The following is an 18,969-nucleotide window of genomic DNA, read 5'->3' as shown; positions in this document are numbered from 1 at the left end:
TCATTTCCAGTTAATACGTGAAGCAATTAATAATGTGTATAGAGAATATTTTTGGGACGATAGTTAATGTGTGTTGTAAACTCCTCTGTAGAACTACAGTTAGCTGCAGCCATCATGTTGTGCTACAGACATGTGGGTGTATGTTCTTTGGTGTTAATTCAATGTATGATGTATATAATATGTGTAACTATTCCTCCGCATATTTATGTACTTCTTGTATTGTGTTTATTTCGCAGTTTCACCCTTTCTTCAACATTAAAGCGATTAAACGACATCTACGGTCTCTAGTCCTTGATGGTGAAAGGTGTTTAGCTGAAAGTCAAGAGATACGTGCACGTAGGACGACACAGCATTATTATACAGAACATATGTGTTGTATTCCCACATTGTTCCTAAGCAAGTAAAACATTATTATATATATAAATATTCAAAATACATTTAAGAAAATCCCACAGCAGACATGTATATCTTTATCAGTATTTCCTTTATTTTTATTGGTTGAAATCACAACAAAAACATACATTTGTACACAATCTGTGTCTAAATCTAACTCTTTTTTAAATGGACTTCACAAAAGGAACGTCACACATCTAGACGTCTACACGGTATATAAAGTATATATGTGCGTATATATACTTTGGTCATTTGGTCACATTTTTTGTTTTTATAGTTAGTTATTATTATTTCAAAATAAAAGCATCTCCTGACCCTGAAAGCTTATCACATTAAAACACTGAACATTTCTTTTGTCATTTTCAAACACTCTAATATGCTGAATTATTTATTTAACCGTTTTTTATACAGAAATAGCATAATGCCCTAAAAATAAAGCATTTTCAAACACTCTAATATGCTGAATTATAGATTTACATATATTTATAGAGATAGACTTTATTCTTTAAGAAAATGGAGCAATGCATGTTCATAAATACTCAGGATGTTTGCATCGTGTGTCGATTCGCAGAAATAAAGTGGATAAATAACCTGTTGTGTGTTATCTGTCGGCCATTTTGTGTTTCTGAAGATGCTCTTTATGAATGCTTCTTTTGTTCAGGTTTTGTTATGTGCTTAACGACAAAAATAACTTCTGTGCACGTTGGGAATCTGTCCTTGGATTTCGCTTGGCAGTCTGCACTAAGGCAACAATCGAGGAGAAAATTCATTCAGGGAAACAAGAAACAAAAACACACTTTCCAACAGCCACACGTAAAAAAAAAAACACACATACACTGTCGTTTTTACAGGTGAGGGGATTAGTTGCCAGATATGCCACTGCTTGAGATCCTGTAACGCACCTTTAAGGAGTTTAAACTGCAGAAAAACCTGTGTTAAAATGTGCTTGTGTGTGTGCGTGTTTGTACTGCTATCTTTGTGAGGACACACACAGGTTATTAATCTTTGGAGTGAGGACTATTTTGCAGAGTGAGGACATTTAGGCCGGTTGTCAATTTGTTTTGACTGTAATGGCCTCCAGAGGTTGTTTAAAAGCTTCTCTCAAAGTTTCAGACTGGTCCTCAGAGCATTTTGAAACAGAGTAGGTGTGTAATTACTTTTTTTTTTTTCATCTGAATACACACACTTTTGCTCTCCATCTCCCCCTAGTGACTTTGCTGATTTATTGCAGCAGAAAATATTCATACACATTTTACTCTCTATCGCTCCTTTGTGACATTGTCAATTTATTCCACAATAAATAGTGTGTATGTAGTGTGTGTGTGTGTGTGTGTGTGTGTGTGTGTGTGTGTGTGTGTGTGTGTGTGTGTGTGTCACTGATCGCAGTCGTTTTGTTGGAGGATAAAGGCAATGTGGTCACCAGCATTGACCTGTCTTTCTGCAAACCTCACAATTTATTCACCAAATAATCGACATGTTCTCCCCAAAATCTGGAAAGTTACCCACATTTTCTAATTCAGAGATTATTCAGACTTTTATCGAATAACTGAAATGTTGCAGGTATGAAGTCCACCAACTTTCGCCCCCAGATAAATGCAGAATTGTTGCATTTAAACACAACAATAACACATTAAAGGCTAGTATAGATCATTTTTTTTAAACGAGCATGTGACTATTTGCTACTGGTTGTTAGCAATATGTGTCTCCTTTATCATTATAAATATCATATTCTCATTGTCTTGTACATTTAACAAGGTTTTTCTTTGTGTTTTTACAGTAAACTCTGGTCAGAACAACCCATTGGTTCTGGTATTGCCGCACAATGCGATGTTTAGGGAGGCGTATGGCGCAGTGGACTAGTTTGTTGGTGTTCAGATCAGGGGAGCACAGGTTCAAACCCCCACTGCAGTCAGCATGTCGTTGTGTCCCTGAGACACTTCACCCCAAAGTGCTCCTGTGGGGATTGCCCACAGTATTGAGTATGTAAGTCGCTTTGGATAAAAGTGACATGTCATGTAATGTTTACCCAAATTACAATTGTTTTTTGTACAATAAAAACTATATCCAACCCCACTTAAAATTAGGAACTATTGGTAACTTAATGTGGATGTTGACCCCTGTACTTCTGGGTAATTAACCAGAACTCAAATCATGTGTCCATTGCCGTAAAAGATGCACATTGTTTTTGTCCATTCAACTTTAAAATGTTAGCAGTGGAAGAAGTAGTGACATCTTTTACTCAAGTAAAGGTAAAACTACTCTGTTACAAATAGAAATCCATTGTTTTGTACATTTAACAACAGATTTTTCTGCATTTTTTAGGTTAAATTCAGGTCAAAACAACCCATTTTAACTTGTATTGTTTCTATTTGACCCCCAATTGAATTCTGATTCTAAGTTAGGAACTATTGGTAACTTAACCTGGATGTTGACCCCTGTACTTCTAAACTCATGTCCTTTGCCCTAACACAAGTCATTTGCAGATTGTTTTTGTAGAAGTTCTAAGACTTAATTACAAGTAAAAAATGCAGTGTTTTGTATATTTAACAACATATTTTTTGTGTTTTTATGGTTAAACTCAGGTCAAAACAACCCATTGGGACTGACATTGTTTCTATAATACCCCAGGTGCAATGATATTGTGTTTCTAAGAACTATGGGTAACTTAACCTGGATGTTGACCCCTGTACTTCTGGGTTATTAACCCAAGCTAAAATCAGGTGTCCTTTGCCCTAATACATTTCATTTGCATTATTTTCCATTTAACTTTAGATGTTTTCAGTAGTGGAAGAAGTACTAAGGTATTTTACTTAAATAATAGTAAAAATACTCCGTTACAAGTAAAAATGCTTTGTTTTGTACTTTTAACAACAGATTTGTTGCGTTTTTTTACTTTAAATTCAGGTCAAAACAACCCATTGGGACTGGTGTTGTTTCTATATTACCCCCAATTGACTTTGATTCTAAGTTAGGAACTATTGGTAACTTAACCTTGATGTTGACATCTGTACTTCTAGGTTATTAATCCAAACTAAAATCATGTGTCCTTTGCCGTAAGAAATGCACATTGTTTTTGTCCATTTATCTTTAAAATGTCTTATACTTAAATAATAGTAAAGATACTCTGTTACAAATAAAACTTCCACAGATTTCTGGCATTTTTTTTACTTTAAACTCAGGTCAAAACAACCCATTTGGACCGGTGTTGTTTCTATTTTACCACCAATTTAACTCTGATTCTAAGTGAGAAACGATGGGTAACTTCCCCCCCCCCCCTCTCACTATTTCTCCCTCAGTAGTCTTGACGTTGGTACCCTCCGCTGCCGTCGAATGCAGCCTCGCTTTTGGCCGTCGCCCCCCCTCCTCCTTCTCCGACGGGGCTCTCCAGGTCCTCCCCCCCCCCGAAGGAGGTGTACGGCCCCCCCGCTGCGTCCTGGCTGGGGTCCGTGTATTCCTGGGAGAAAAGAGCCGAGTCTGCACCCAGTTTGTATCTCTGGAAGCCCAGGAAGGACTGACCAGCCTTGGGGGAGGAAGAAGGAGGAGGAAGGGTGAAAAAAGATGGAGGATAATGGAGAGTGTTAGAGCGGAAGGAAAGAGAGAAGGGGGGGGGGAGAAAGAGAAGGAAACATTGATTAGTCGAAGTGAAAAGCTGGTGATTAGTTTTAGCGAGATATTCAGTCAGAGAGTTAGTTCTACAAGAAGCAGAAAGGCCAGTGTGAAGAACTATAAGAGATAAGATATGTAAGAGATATATAAGATGGACCTTTATTAATCCCCATGGGGAAATTCAGTAGTTTCAGCAGTAACTGAACCTGGGAATGAGTCAACAATTTAGCATTTCCTGTCCCCTTCAATGGTTTACTGAATGTGTTTTTCGTTGTTATCCTGAAATATAACGGTGGTTAACACAAGCTCAAGAGATGTTAGTTCTACGATATGAAACATGTCAGTAAATACCCCGCTGAAGAATACAAAAATGGAGGATGCTGACAAGTGTCTTCAGTCTTTCTTTTGTCTTTCAACATAGTGTATGGAGGATGGAGAAGGAAGGGTGAATCAAGATGGAGGATAATGGTAGCGGAGAGTGTAGTTTTAGCGAGATATTCAGTCAGAGAGTTTGTTGTACAGGAAGCAGAAAGGACAGTGAACCTGGGAATGAGTCAGCATGAAGTCAATAGTTTTCTGAATGTGTTTTTGGTTGTCATCCTGACATCAGGTCACGAGTGGATTTAAAGATGGCGGTTTCAACAAATGTCTAAATAAGACGACTAAACGATGGAAGGATTTATTAAGGTTTAGTTTACTGAGTGTCTCGGGTCCTTTAGATCTAATGTGGTTCACTTTAACTCTTCAGTCTGTCTTTCAACATCTTGTCCAGCTGGTTGGTTGCATAATATTAAAGTCAGTAATTGTCTGATATAATAACAAAGAAAAAACTGTCAAAAAACCGTCTGATTGTTATTGGTTATTGTGGAATTTGGTATAATAACTAATAACTTAATAAACCAATAACATGCATAAAGCAATTAAAATCAGAACAGTGCATATGCTTCAAAGTAATTCAAAACTTTAATGAAATGTCTTAAAACGGTCTGCTTTATGGGAAAGCATGGATGTGCAAATACGGAATACTTTGATACAACAAATAGTAAAATGTAGGGACTATGTTGACGTTTTAGGAAATTACACTTCTGGACTTTTGAGTTAGAAAATACTGATAACACCTTATTTTTTGTCTGTGCAATATGTGGCAGCAGCTGGTAACTTTGGTTAGCGTAGCTTAGCTTAGCCTAGCTTAGCATAAAGACTGTGAACAGTGGAATCAGTGAATATGGAGTCAGGAGAATGAAGAGAAAATCTTTTGAATGTAACTTTATCAAAAAGCAGAAAAAATACAAAACCTTTTACAGCATCAAGCAAAGCGCTGGGTTAAGTTTTAATCAGAGTTGTTGCGTATAAAAACCAACCCTAATAAATCCTACGTTACAAATAGAAAGCAAAGCATCAATCACTCTGTAAACCCTGGACACAAACACACACTGGCAAACTTTGAATATGAAGTACAAACGTTTTGTTGACATGCTTTCTTCTAAATCGTTTGACTACTTTAGCTCTCAATTCTTTTTGGTGAGATGCAATTTAAAAACTCACGGATCTCCAAAAGAGATTAAAGGAATTTAAGACGGTGTTTAACGCTAGAAAATCTCAGCATTTGGCAAAAAAAGGTGTTGAGTCATCGTGACGAGGGATCAACCCACCTGCACAACATTACAATCAGGAAAACAATATTTAACCAAAAACAACAACAATGACCCGACAACTGGTGCTCACACTGCTGGATTGTCATGTAAGCATGTGTGTGTGTGTGTGTGTGTGTGTGTGTGTGTGTGTGTGTGTGTGTGTGTGTGTGTGTGTGTGTGTGTGTGAGAGACAGAATCAGACAAGAGGCTGATGGGGCTGGGGGGGGAACAGCTTGGTGTATTCCTCTTCAAACGACACATTCTTTAACTTCTCCATAGAGAAGAGAGCCTGAGCGCCCTGTGGGAATAAAGGCTCATGAGTTTACATGCACACACATCCAAAGAAGATGGAGAAAATGAGTCAAAACCTCTGCATTTTCAAGAGCTAATTGAGGAAGAGTTCAAAGTTGAAAGGAAGTTCAGTGGGGCTGCAACTCATGGTCGTCTCCATCATTGATTAACTGTGAATCTTTGCAACTAGCCAATTAACCAATTCATCTATACAAATTGCTTTGTGTGCTGGAATTATCGTCTTGCATTGCATGTCCACACCATCCACAAATATGTGCAGATTAGCATTCCTTTACCATTTTTATTCTATTAGATATTTGTGTAATAAACGTCATAATTAGCAGATGAGTTCTTGACCTTTGGCCAAATAAGAGTGACTCTTTGACCAACTTTTAATCATTTCATCCTTAAGTCCAAGTGTAAGTTTCTGCCTAAATGTAATTTGAATTACAGAAACAAACACAATCACACACATCAAATCACTGACCAAAAAAAGATCCATCAAGTCCTACACAATTCCAAAAACTCATCAAAGAGGAATTAAAAGGATGTTTAATAGGTCATATGTAACTTTACAATTGTGAAAAAGAAGAACCGCCTTGTTTTGTATGTCTCCTCCAATCAAGTTATATTTAACATCCATGTCTTTCCAAAATGTTTTATTCTATTAGATCTTTGGAAAACAATCGTCATAATTAGCGTATGAGTTCTTGAGTTTGGTCCAAATACGAGGGACCTTTGATCGCCACATTTTGATAATTTTGTCTTAAAGTCCAAGTGGAAGTTTGTGTATGAATTGAATTCAAACTGAATTATATTGTCACTATTAGATATTTGTGCAAAATTGTCGCGATTAACCTAAGAGTTCTTGAGTTTTGGCCAAATACGAGGGTCCTTTGATCCCCAAATCCTTACAGTAAGTCCAAGTGGAAGTTTTTGCCTAAATTGAATTTAGATTGAATCAAACACCCGGATCCAAACAGTGACTAAAAAGAAGATGTGAGAGAACTTTCAAAAGATAATAAAGGAGGAATTAAATTCTTGACCTCCAGGTTTCTAATCAGTTCCTCCTAAGTGGACGTTTTTTCCTAAATTAAAGAAATGTCCTCAAGATATTTCTGAGACATTGTGTTCACGATAATCGATGGACAGAAAACCAGAGAACTTAATTTCCATCCCAGTTTCCTAAAGTTTTGTCTGTCAAATAACGCACATATGTTCACTTTGTCATTGTATAAAACAGAGAAGAAGGAAGTCTCCATATATGAGTGACTGTACAAATATATTTCCGGCATTTTTTCAGGACAAACTGAAAATCAGATGGCCATTATCTTTGTAATTGTTGCAGATCTATCAATCAATCAATCTATCTATCAATCAATGTTTATTTATATAGCCCAATATCACAAATGTTACATTTGTCTCAGTGGACTTCACAGTTTGTACAGTCAGATCGAGCTTTCTGGTTTGTTATGCCCTCCATCTCCACCAGGGAGCAGCTGTTGTGTTGTGTCTGCTGAGATGTGTGTGGGCTCTTACCCAGGAGAAGATGGAGAACACTTGTGTTTACGATAATTGATGGACAGACAAACTGAAGACATATTGTCCACCATGTCCGTCAGTCTTTAACCGCAAGATATTCCTTTTATTATGATATAAAACAGAGAAAGGCAGGAAATCCCCATAGTTGAGAGGCTGCATTTCTACATGAAAAATGTCCTTTTTACCAATGATCAAATAGTTGGTCACTGTTGGGAAAACACTGAATGTCCTCTTCCAACGTGAGAGTAACATGATAACAAAGGTATCAACTGTAGCTGTGAACATGACAGGATGTGTGATTACCTAGAAGAGCATCAGGACTGTTTTAGGCATATGATAGCTATGCGATGAACATGATGATTCAGCCTCTATGGAGATAGACATCAAGCATGCTCATTTCTGACGTGGAGCTAATCTGAAGTAAACATTGAATACTGCTTTCTATTCCTCCATCTTGTGACGGTGTAACTCCCTCTCTTGATATCAGCATGTGAAGGACACTGTTCAGGAACTAGTTGATGCTCTGTATGTGATGACTACTTCCATTCTGGAGAGGATCAGAAATACATGGATCCTGAGATTGAAACTCAAACTGGGGACCAGGGATTATTAACATTTTAAGTATTCAGAAAAAAGTCCACATTTTGAGAAAAAGTCTGAATTTTGAGAAAAAGTCCGAATTTTGAGAAAAAATCCAGAATTCTGAGATTTTTAGAAAAGTCATAATTTTGAGAGAAAGACACTTTTTTTTAGAGAAAGTCAAAAAAAATTGAGAAAGTCAGAATTTTGAGATTTTGAGAAAAAAGCCAAAATTTTGACAACAAACTTAATATTTTGTACACGACAGGATGTATGATTACCTAGAAGAACCGGTATACCTCCATCTTGTGACTGTGTAACTCCCTCTCTTGTCTATCAGCATGTGAAGGACACTGTTCAGGAACTAGTTGATGCTCTGTATGTGATGACTACTTCCATTCTGTAGAGGATCACAGATACATGGACCCTGAGATTGAAGCTCAAGCCGGGGACCAGTGAGACTTTTCTAACAGTCACTCTCAGTTTCTCTAGTTGTCAGTGGCTTGTTATGCCCTCCATCTCCACCAGGGGGCAGCTGTTGTGTTGTGTTACACCAGAGATGTGTGTGGCTCTTACCCAGGTGAAGATGGAGAAGAAGGAGAAGGTGATGGCGGCCCGGGCGGCGTCGCCCCCCTCCCTCAGAGGGTTGTCCTCGTGATTGGTCACCTGCCACTGATTGGCCAAGAAACAGAAACCCACGAACCACATGAAGGACCAGAACGCTGCAAAGAGAGAGATAAATACACAAAGAAAGTCTTAGAATAATGATTGAAATACAACAAACACCACCTGAAGTATTACATTTTGTCTCAACCTACTTGGCGTTAAATAAATATCACAAAGAAACATTTTGATTATTTATTCTGATGCTTTTTATCCACAGCAACTTACAATAAGTGCAATCAACCACGAGGAAACAGACCCAGAAGAGTGAGCAACCTGAAAGTACATTAGCTTCCTCGTTGTTATGCTGATGATATACACTTCTCTAGATCTTTAGTTGGTAGTGTGACATTTTTAGGATGCTTTAGGACTCATTCCTGCAGCTCTCTGTTTGTTCAGAAGTGTTCAGTGATACATGTGTAAAAGGAATATTAAACTGTCAGAGAAACTAGTCTTAAAACCAAAGGAAAATATGCTGCTTCACATTCATCCGCCTGGTTCCTCATTCTCAAGCATGTTCTCAAGCCCTAATGCAGGTGAAGTCTGAACCTGAGTGTACTTGACTGCTTGTTATCATGTGCTGCTCTGATATTGGAAGAGTACATTCAGTATTTTCCCAACATGAAGCCTGATACTTTGACTTCTTACATTTTTAACACAAACACCTGTACTTTCTACTTCTTACATGTTGAACTCAAATACCTGTACTTTCTACTTCTTACATGTTGAACTCAAATACCTGTACTTTCTACTTCTCACATGTTGAACACAAATACCTGTACTTTCTACTTCTTACATGTTGAATACAAACACCTGTACTTTCTACTTCTTACATGTTGAATACAAATACCTGTACTTTCTACTTCTTACATGTTGAATACAAATACCTGTACTTTCTACTTCTCACATGTTGAACACAAATACCTGTACTTTCTACTTCTTACATGTTGAACACAAATACCTGTACTTTCTACTTCTTACATGTTGAACTCAAATACCTGTACTTTCTACTTCTTACATGTTGAACACAAATACCTGTACTTTCTACTTCTTACATGTTGAACCCAAATACCTGTACTTTCTACTTCTCACATGTTGAATACAAACACCTGTACTTTCTACTTCTTACATGTTGAACTCAAATACCTGTACTTTCTACTTCTCACATGTTGAATACAAATACCTGTACTTTCTACTTCTTACATGTTGAACACAAATACCTGTACTTTCTACTTCTTACATGTTGAACACAAATACCTGTACTTTCTACTTCTTACATGTTGAACCCAAATACCTGAACTTTCTACTTCTTACATGTTGAACCCAAATACCTGTACTTTGTACTTCTTACATGTTGAACCCAAATACCTGTACTTTCTACTTCTTACATGTTGAACCCAAATACCTGTACTTTCTACTTCTTACATGTTGAACCCAAACCCGCTCCACACATCCGATCACTTCTTCATTTCATTGTCTCTACCCCTTTCCAAACATAACAAACTAATCTCTTCTCATCCTGCACCTGTCCGCCGTAACCTTCGTTCCCTCTCCCCCTCTACCTTTGCCTCATCGGTGCTCTCAGCCCTCCCTTCATCTGACTCGTTCCAACTCCTGCCTCCAAACTCTGCTGCAGAAACTCTCCTCTCTACTCTCTCATCCTCTCTGGACTCTCTCTGTCCTCTCACATCTCGGCAGGCTCGTCAGTCCCCTCCTGCTCCCTGGCTAAATGACGCACTGCGTGTTAATAGAACCGTCCTTCGGGCAGCAGAGCGGAAATGGTGGAAATCCAAACACCGTGACGACCTCCTAAACTATCAGGCTCTCCTCTCCTCTTTCTCTGCTTCGATCTCTCAGGCAAAAAGCACTTTCTTTCAAGATAAGATCCAAACCTCCTATTCCAATCCCAAAAAACTATTTTCCAGCTTCTCCACCCTCTTGGACCCTCCAAAAGCTCCTCCCCCCTCCTCACTTTTGTCAAGCGACTTTGTTATCCACTTTGAAAAAAAGGTTGATGATATAACTTGGAGAGGGTCTGAGTCCGACCCTTGTCAATTAACTACAGGGGTCCCTCAGGGCTCTGTTCTAGGTCCCCTCCTCTTCTCCCTGTACACAAACTCGCTCGGATCAGTCATTAGCCCGCATGGTTTTTCTTACCACTGCTATGCTGACGACACCCAATTCATTCTGTCCTTTCCCCGCTCAGAGACCCAGGTCGTTGCACGCATCTCTGCTTGTCTAGCTGACATCTCTCAGTGGATGTCTGCTCACCACCTCAAGCTCAACCTTGACAAGACTGAGCTGCTCTTCCTTCCCCCGGGAAAAGATTGTCCCACTCTTGACCTAACAATCAACATCGGCACCTCAGTTGTTTCCCCGACTCAGACTGCAAGGAATCTGGGTGTGACCCTAGATAACAACCTGTCCTTCACTGCAAACATCGCTGCTACAACCCGTTGCTGCAGATACACTCTTTACAACATCAGGAAGATACGTCCCCAGCTGACCCAGAAAGCGACGCAGGTTCTGGTCCAGGCTCTCGTCATCTCACGCCTAGACTACTGCAACTCCCTCCTGGCTGGTCTACCTGCATGTGCCATCCGACCTCTGCAGCTCATCCAGAATGCAGCGGCTCGTCTGGTCTTCAACCTTCCTAAATTTTCCCACACCACTCCGTCTTCCTCCGCTCCCTTCACTGGCTTCCGGTAACTGTTAGAATCCACTTCAAGACAATGGTACTTGCTTACCATGCTGCGAATGGATCTGGCCCTTCGTACATCCAGGACATGGTTAAACCGTACACCCCAGCGCGTGCACTACGCTCTGCATCAGCCAAACGACTCGCTGCGCCCGTCGCTGCGAGGGGGACCCAAGTTCCATCAACAGAAACACGTGGGTTTGCTATCCTGGCTCCAAGATGGTGGAATGAGCTCCCCATTGACATCAGGACAGCAGAAAGCTTACACACCTTCCGGCGCAAACTGAAAACTCATCTCTTTCGACTCCACTTCGAGCGTTAGAACTATTAACAGAGCACTTATATACTAATAAAGGACTGGCTTACCTAAAGCCAGTTGAGTAGCACTTGAAATGTTTGGCTCTATGAAACCTGATTGTACTTATATGATTCTGTTTTCTTCAAGGTTGTGTCTTCCTGGTCCGAATGTACTTATTGTAAGTCGCTTTGGATAAAAGCGTCAGCTAAATGCAATGTAATGTCATGTTGAACACAAATACCTGTACTTTCTACTTCTTACATGTTGAAAACAATAACCTGTACTTTCTACTTCTTACATGTTGAAACCCAAATACCTGTACTTTCTACTTCTTACATGTTGAACCCAAATACCTGTACTTTCTTACTTCTTTACATGTTGAACTCAAATACCTGTACTTTCTACTTCTTACATGTTGAACCCAAATACCTGTACTTTCTACTTCTTACATGTGTGAACTCAATACCTGTACTTCTACTTCTTACATGTTGAACTCAATACCTGTACTTTCTACTTCTTACATGTTGAACTCAAATACCTGTACTTTCTACTTCTCACATGTTGAACTCAAATACCTGTACTTTCTATCTAACTTCTTACATGTTGAACTCAAATACCTGTACTTTCTACTTCTTACATGTTGAACACAAATACCTGTACTTTCTACTTCTTACATGTTGAACTAAATACCTGTACTTTTCTACTTCTTACTGTTGAAACACAATACCTGTACTTTCTACTTCTTACATGTTGAACTCAAATACCTGTACTTTCTACTTCTCACATGTTGAACACAAATACCTGTACTTTCTACTTCTCACATGTTGAACTCAAATACCTGTACTTTCTACTTCTTAATGTTGAACACAAATACCTGTACTTTCTACTTCTTACATGTTGAACACAAATACCTGTACTTTTCTACTTCTTACATGTTGAACACAATACCTGTACTTTCTACTTCTTACATGTTGAACCCAAATACCTGTACTTTCTACTTCTTACATGTTGAACTCAAATACCTGTACTTTCTACTTCTTACATGTTGAACACAAATACCTGTACTTTCTACTTCTTATATGTTGAACTCAAATACCTGTACTTTCTACTTCTTACATGTTGAACTCAAATACCTGGTACTTTCTACTTCTTACATGTTGAACACAAATACCTGTACTTTTCTAACTTCTTATATGTTGAACTCAAATACCCTGTACTTTCTACTTCTTACATGTTGAACTCAAATACTTGTACTTTCTACTTCCTCTCATTTTCCAAACAGCTGGTTCCTTTAGTCTGAATGTGTGTTTGATGCGTGATCATTATTCTTAGAGTCATTGCGTGCCTATTGATTTGAACACGATCCGTGTATCCATCATTTCCTGGTCTTCTCTAAAGAAGAGGGACCAATGGAAACGTTGTTCATGTTGCCGTTGTTCAGCATGGAAACATTCATTAGCTAACAATGACATTATTGTTCTATTAATATAAAGGGAGGTCAGGTACTCTTTAAAGCAGCTGCTAGTTATGGGGTACTTTTTACTGAAGTACATTTCAAAGCCTCTTTACTTTGACTTGAGTAAAGAAGTTTTAGTCAGTACTTCCACTTTCACCAGAGTATTTGAAACAAAAGTATCTGTACTTCTACTTGAGTAAAGGATGTGTGAACTTTTGCCATCTCTGTTTGCAATGCATCCACCCTCATTCTCAAGCCATAAGGGTGAAGCCTGATCCTTCCTTTACCTGACAGCCCGATGTCGGCCAGCAACGGCCTTCTTGCGGTCCTTCACGCTGCTGATCTGGGGGAAGTAGACGTCCAGAGCGAGGAAGGCGAGGCAAGCAGAGGAAGGCCATGGAGCCCATGAAGACGCCATAGTTACAGGCGTTCTGGTTCTTGTTGAAGATGCAGAACTCCTCCGCCGTGTCGGGCCGGTTGATGTAGCCCTCGTTGGCGATGCATCCGAAGATTCACGATGGAGAAGACCTGCAAACGAGAAGAGGCGGGAAGCGTTAGAGAGAAGAAGTGAAGTTCTAACGTCAGGGATTCGAGAGTTCAACTCTAATAAAGACCAGTTGAAAAAATGACAACATTTTGACAACGATTATACAAATTAACTTCAACTTTATTAATATCTTAAACAGAAGAAGTAACATTGTTTTAAAACTGTTAAGAACATAACCGTTACTCAGGCGCCAAGATTACATCATTCGATTTAGAGTGAAATAAACAACAAGTACAAGTACTCAGATCTTTGTAACTTGAGTAAAGTAGAAAGTACTCAGATCTTGTACTTGAGTAAAGTTAGAAGTACTCAGATCTTGTACTTGAGTAAAAGTAGAAGTACTCAGATCTTGTACTTGAGTAAAAGTAGAAGTACTCAGATCTTGTACTTGAGTAAAAGTAGAAGTACTCAGATCTGTCTGTACTTGAGTAAAAGTAGAAGTACTCAGATCTTGTACTTGAGTAAAAGTAGAAGTACTCAGATCTTGTACTTGAGTAAAAGTAGAAGTACTCAGATCTTGTACTTGAGTAAAAGTAGAAGTACTCAGATCTTGTACTTGAGTAAAAGTAGAAGTACTCAGATCTTGTACTTGAGTAAAAGTAGAAGTACTCAGATTGTACTTGAGTAAAAGTAGAAGTACTCAGATCTTGTACTTGAGTAAAAGTAGAAGTACTCAGATCTTGTACTTGAGTAAAAGTAGAAGTACTCAGATCTTGTACTTGAGTAAAAGTAGAAGTACTCAGATCTTGTACTTGAGTAAAAGTAGAAGTACTCAGATCTTGTACTTGAGTAAAAGTAGAAGTACTCTCAGATCTTGTACTTGAGTAAAAGTAGGAAGAATCACTCAGATCTTGTTTACTTGAGTTAAAGCTAGAAGTACTCAGATTTAGACTGTAATTGAGTAAAAAGTAGAAGTACTCAGATAGCTTGTACTTGAGTAAAAGTAGAAGTACTCAGATCTTGTACTTGAGTAAAGTAGAAGTACTCAGATCTTGTACTTGAGTAAAAGTAGAAGTACTCAGATCTGTGTACTTGAGTAAAAGTAGAAGTACTCAGATCTTGTACTTGAGTAAAAGTAGAAGTACTCAGATCTTGTACTTGAGTAAACGTAGAAGTACTCAGATCTTGTACTTGAGTAAAAGTAGAAGTACTCAGATCTTGTATTGAGTAAAAGTAGAAGTACTCAGATCTTGTATTGAGTAAAAGTAGAAAGTAATCAGATCGTGTACTTGAGTAAAAGTAGAAGTACTCAGATCTTGTTACTTGAGTAAAAGTAGAAGTACTCGGAGTAAAAGTAAGTACTCAGATCTTGTATTGAGTTAAAAGTAGAAGGACTCAGATCGGGTGGGTAGCTTGAGTAAAAGTAGAAGTACTCAGATCTTGTACTTGAGTAAAAGCAGAAGTACTTCAGGTCTTGTAACTTGAGTAAAAGTAGAAGTACCAGAAGTGTAGGAATACTCTGTTACAGTAAAAGTCCTGCATATCAAAATTGTTTCCTCAAAGTGAAAGTAGGAAAAGTATTCTCATCAAAATATAGTGAAAGTAGCGACAGTGAAAAGTAGTCGTTGTGCAGATTGGTCCATTTCAGAATAATATATATGATATGTTTTATAATGATTGATAATGAAGATGATTCTCAAGCTGGTGAAGGTGCAGCTAGTCGGAATGAACTTTGTATTCTGCAGGGTAGCTGGTGGATTTACTCCAGGTGGAACTAAAGTCTGATTCAACACTTGATTAGATTTCACATCATTCATCCACATCTGTGAAGTAACTAAAGGTATTAAATACATGTAGTGGAGGAAAAGTACACCATGTACCTCTGAGCTGTAGTGCAGTAAAGTACAGTAGCATAAAATGGAAATGCTCAAGTAGATTAAAAGTACCTCAACATTGTACTTGAGTACATGTATGTGGAATTCCTCTCATGAAAAAGCATCCTTACAGTAGTGTTAGCTTAGTTTAGTATGTATTTGTATAGCTTTGAAACACTGTGTTGTTATCACACTTAATGACTGTGATGTGTGTGTATGTTACCCTGAAGGTGTGTGTATGGTAACATCATAACCTGAACTCTGCAGATGTTTTGTAATATTTCATAAAAGCCCTTTACAGCCTCAAAGAGCTGCTGTCGTCAGAGTTTATATTTAGAGCGAGCGGGTAATTTACGAATAAGGAAACACTGTCATCCCATAATGTCACGTCAACCCTGCGGGAGAGTCACCAATGATGTGTCTTTTTCAAACAGTTTTACTCAATGTGCCTCAGGGCTTTCTCTTACAATATGGAAACAATCTGTGCTATTCTACAATGAAGTCCGACAGCTTCTCAACACACAATGATACAAAGATTAATGCATACATAATGTTGGACGTACACATACGCTACATCCATTTAGAAAATACAAAATCTAAAGATGAACATAACATGTATATTAAAAGCAATTACCTGCATTTCTTTTTACAAACATTTTTAAATCCAGATTACTGCAAATAAATGTCTTGTTTTCTTTCTTCCATACCTTTTATGACATATCATGCACACTTTCTTCAAGGTATATCAAGTATGTAGTGTCTCTACTTTAAAGAGTCCTCTCCTGCTGATGTTTCCAGGTGTATATCAGGTATGTTGTCTCTACTTTAAAGAGTCTCGCTCCTGCTGATGTTCAGGTGTATATCATTCAGTGTGAGTGTCCTCTACTTTAAAGAGTCCTCTCCTGCTGATGTCAGGTGGATAGTCAGTATGTAGTGGTCCCCTACTTTAAAGAGTCCTCTCCCTGCTGATGTTCAGGTGTATATCAGTTATGTAGGTGTCTCTACTTTAAAGGAGTCCTCTCCTGCTGATGTTCCAGGTTGTATATCATTGTATGTATGTCTCTACTTTAGAGGTCCTCTCCTGCTGATGTTCAGGTGGTATATCAGTATGTTAGTGTTCTCTACTTTAAAGAGTCCCTCTCCTGGCTGATGTTCAGGTGTATATCAGGTATGTAGTAGCTCTACTTTAAAGAGTCCTCTCCTGCTGATTTTCAGTGTATATCAGATTGTAGTATCCTCTACTTTAAAGTAGTCCCTCTCCTGCTGATGTTCAGGGTGTATATCAGTAGTGAGTGTCTCTACTTTAAAGAGGTCCTCTCCTGCTGATGTTCAGGTGTATATCAGTATGTAGTGTCTCTACTTTAAAGAGTCCTCTCCTGCTGATGTTCAGGTGTATATCAGTATGTAGTGTCTCTACTTTAAAGAGTCCTCTCCTGCTGATGTCAGGTGATATCAGTATGTAGTGTCTCTACTTTAAAGAGTCCTCTCCTGCTGATGTCAGGTGTATATCAGTATGTAGTGTCTCTACTTTAAAGAGTCCTCTTCCTGCTGATGGTTCAGGTGTATATCAGTATGTAGTGTCTCTACTTTAAAGAGTCCTCTCCTGCTGATGTTCAGGTGTTATATCAGTGATGTAGTGTCTCTACTTTAAAGAGTTCCTCTCCTGCTGATGTTCAGGTGTATATCAGTATGTAGTGTCTCTACTTTAAAGAGTCCTCTCCTGCTGATGTTCAGGTGTATATCAGTATGTAGTGTCCTCTACTTTAAAGAGTCCTCTCCTGCTGATGTTCAGGTGTATATCAGTATGTAGTGTCTCTACTTTAAAGAGTCCTCTCCTGCTGATGTTCAGGTGTATATCAGTGATGTAGTGTCTCTACTTTAAAGAGTCCTCTCCTGCTGATGTTCAGGTGTATATCAGGATTGTAGTGTCTCTACTTTAAAGAGTCCTCTCCTGCTGATGTTCAGGTGTATATCAGTATGTAGTGTTCTACTTTAAAGAGTTCCTCTCCTGCTGATGTTCAGGTGTATATCAGTATGTAGTGTCTCTACTTTAAAGAGTCCTCTCCTGCTGATGTTCAGGTGTATATCAGTATGTAGTGTCTCTACTTTAAAGAGTCCTCTCCTGCTGATGTTCAGGGTGTATATCAGTATGTAGTGTCTCTACTTTAAAGAGTCCTCTCCTGCTGATGTTCAGGTGTATATCAGTATGTAGTGTCTCTACTTTAAAGAGTCCTCTCCTGCTGATGTTCAGGTGTATATCAGTATGTAGTGTCTCTACTTTAAAGAGTCCTCTCCTGCTGATGTTCAGGTGTATATCAGTATGTAGTGTCTCTACTTTAAAGAGTCCTCTCCTGCTGATGTTCAGGTGTATATCAGTATGTAGTGTCTCTACTTTAAAGAGTCCTCTCCTGCTGATGTTCAGGTGTATATCAGTATGTAGTGTCTCTACTTTAAAGAGTCCTCTCCTGTGATGTCAGGTGTATATCAGTATGTAGTGTCTCTACTTTAAAGAGTCCTTCTCCTGTTGATGTTCAGGTGTATATCAGTATGTAGTGTCTCTACTTTAAAGAGTCCTCTCTGCTGATGTTCAGGTGTATATCAGTATGTAGTGTCTCTACTTTAAAGAGTCCTCTCCTGCTGATGTTTCAGGTGTATATCAGTATGTAGTGTCTCTACTTTAAAGAGTCCTCTCCTGTGATGTTCAGGTGTATATCAGTATGTAGTGTCTCTACTTTAAAGAGTCCTCTCTGCTGATGTTCAGGTGTATATCAGTATGTAGTGTCTCTACTTTAAAGAGTCCTCTCCTGCTGATGTTCAGGTGTATATCAGTATGTGTAGTGTTTCTACTTTAAAGAGTCCTCTCCTGCTGATGTTCAGGTGTATATCAGTATGTAGTGTCTCTACTTTAAGAGTCCTCTCCTGCTGATGTTCAGGTAATATATCAGTATGTAGTGTCTCTACTTTAAAGAGTTCTCTCCTGCTGATGTTCAGGTGTATATCAGTATGTAGTGTCTCTACTTTAAAGAGTCCTCTCCTGCTGATGTTCAGGTGTATATCAGTATGTAGTGTCTCTACTTTAAAGAGTCCTCTCCTGCTGATGTCAGGTGTATATCAGTATGTAGTGTCTCTACTTTAAAGAGTCCTCTCCTGCTGATGTTCAGGTGTATATCAGTATGTAGTGTCTCTACTTTAAAGAGTCCTCTCCTGCTGATGTTCAGGTGTATATCAGTATGTAGTGTCTCTACTTTAAAGAGTCCTCTCCTGCTGATGTTCAGGTGTATATCAGTATGTAGTGTCTCTACTTTAAAGAGTCCTCTCCTGCTGATGTTCAGGTGTATATCAGTATGTAGTGTCTCTACTTTAAAGAGTCCTCTCCTGCTGATGTTCAGGTGTATATCAGTATGTAGTGTCTCTACTTTAAAGAGTCCTCTCCTGCTGATGTCCAGGT

At 38.7% G+C, this 18,969-nt stretch overlaps 1 protein-coding gene across 1 annotated transcript; it reads right to left on the bottom strand.

The window, feature by feature from the left end:
- Nucleotides 1-461: 461 nt before the first annotated feature.
- On the bottom strand, nucleotides 462-13,672 carry LOC117535442 (synaptogyrin-1-like; the record flags this gene model as incomplete). Its single annotated transcript, XM_034199897.1, is given in 5 exon segments — nucleotides 462-3,913; nucleotides 8,622-8,767; nucleotides 13,448-13,469; nucleotides 13,471-13,542; nucleotides 13,544-13,672. Coding segments are annotated over 5 exon segments (597 nt in total), but the record flags the coding sequence as incomplete, so codon positions are not given.
- Between the last annotated feature and the right edge of the window lie 5,297 nt (nucleotides 13,673-18,969).

This window comes from Gymnodraco acuticeps, unplaced genomic scaffold, assembly GCF_902827175.1.
Source record: "Gymnodraco acuticeps unplaced genomic scaffold, fGymAcu1.1, whole genome shotgun sequence".
Taxonomy (NCBI): domain Eukaryota; kingdom Metazoa; phylum Chordata; class Actinopteri; order Perciformes; family Bathydraconidae; genus Gymnodraco; species Gymnodraco acuticeps.
Note: the sequence above shows the minus strand (reverse complement) of the source record. Positions and strands in the feature narration are given on the sequence as shown.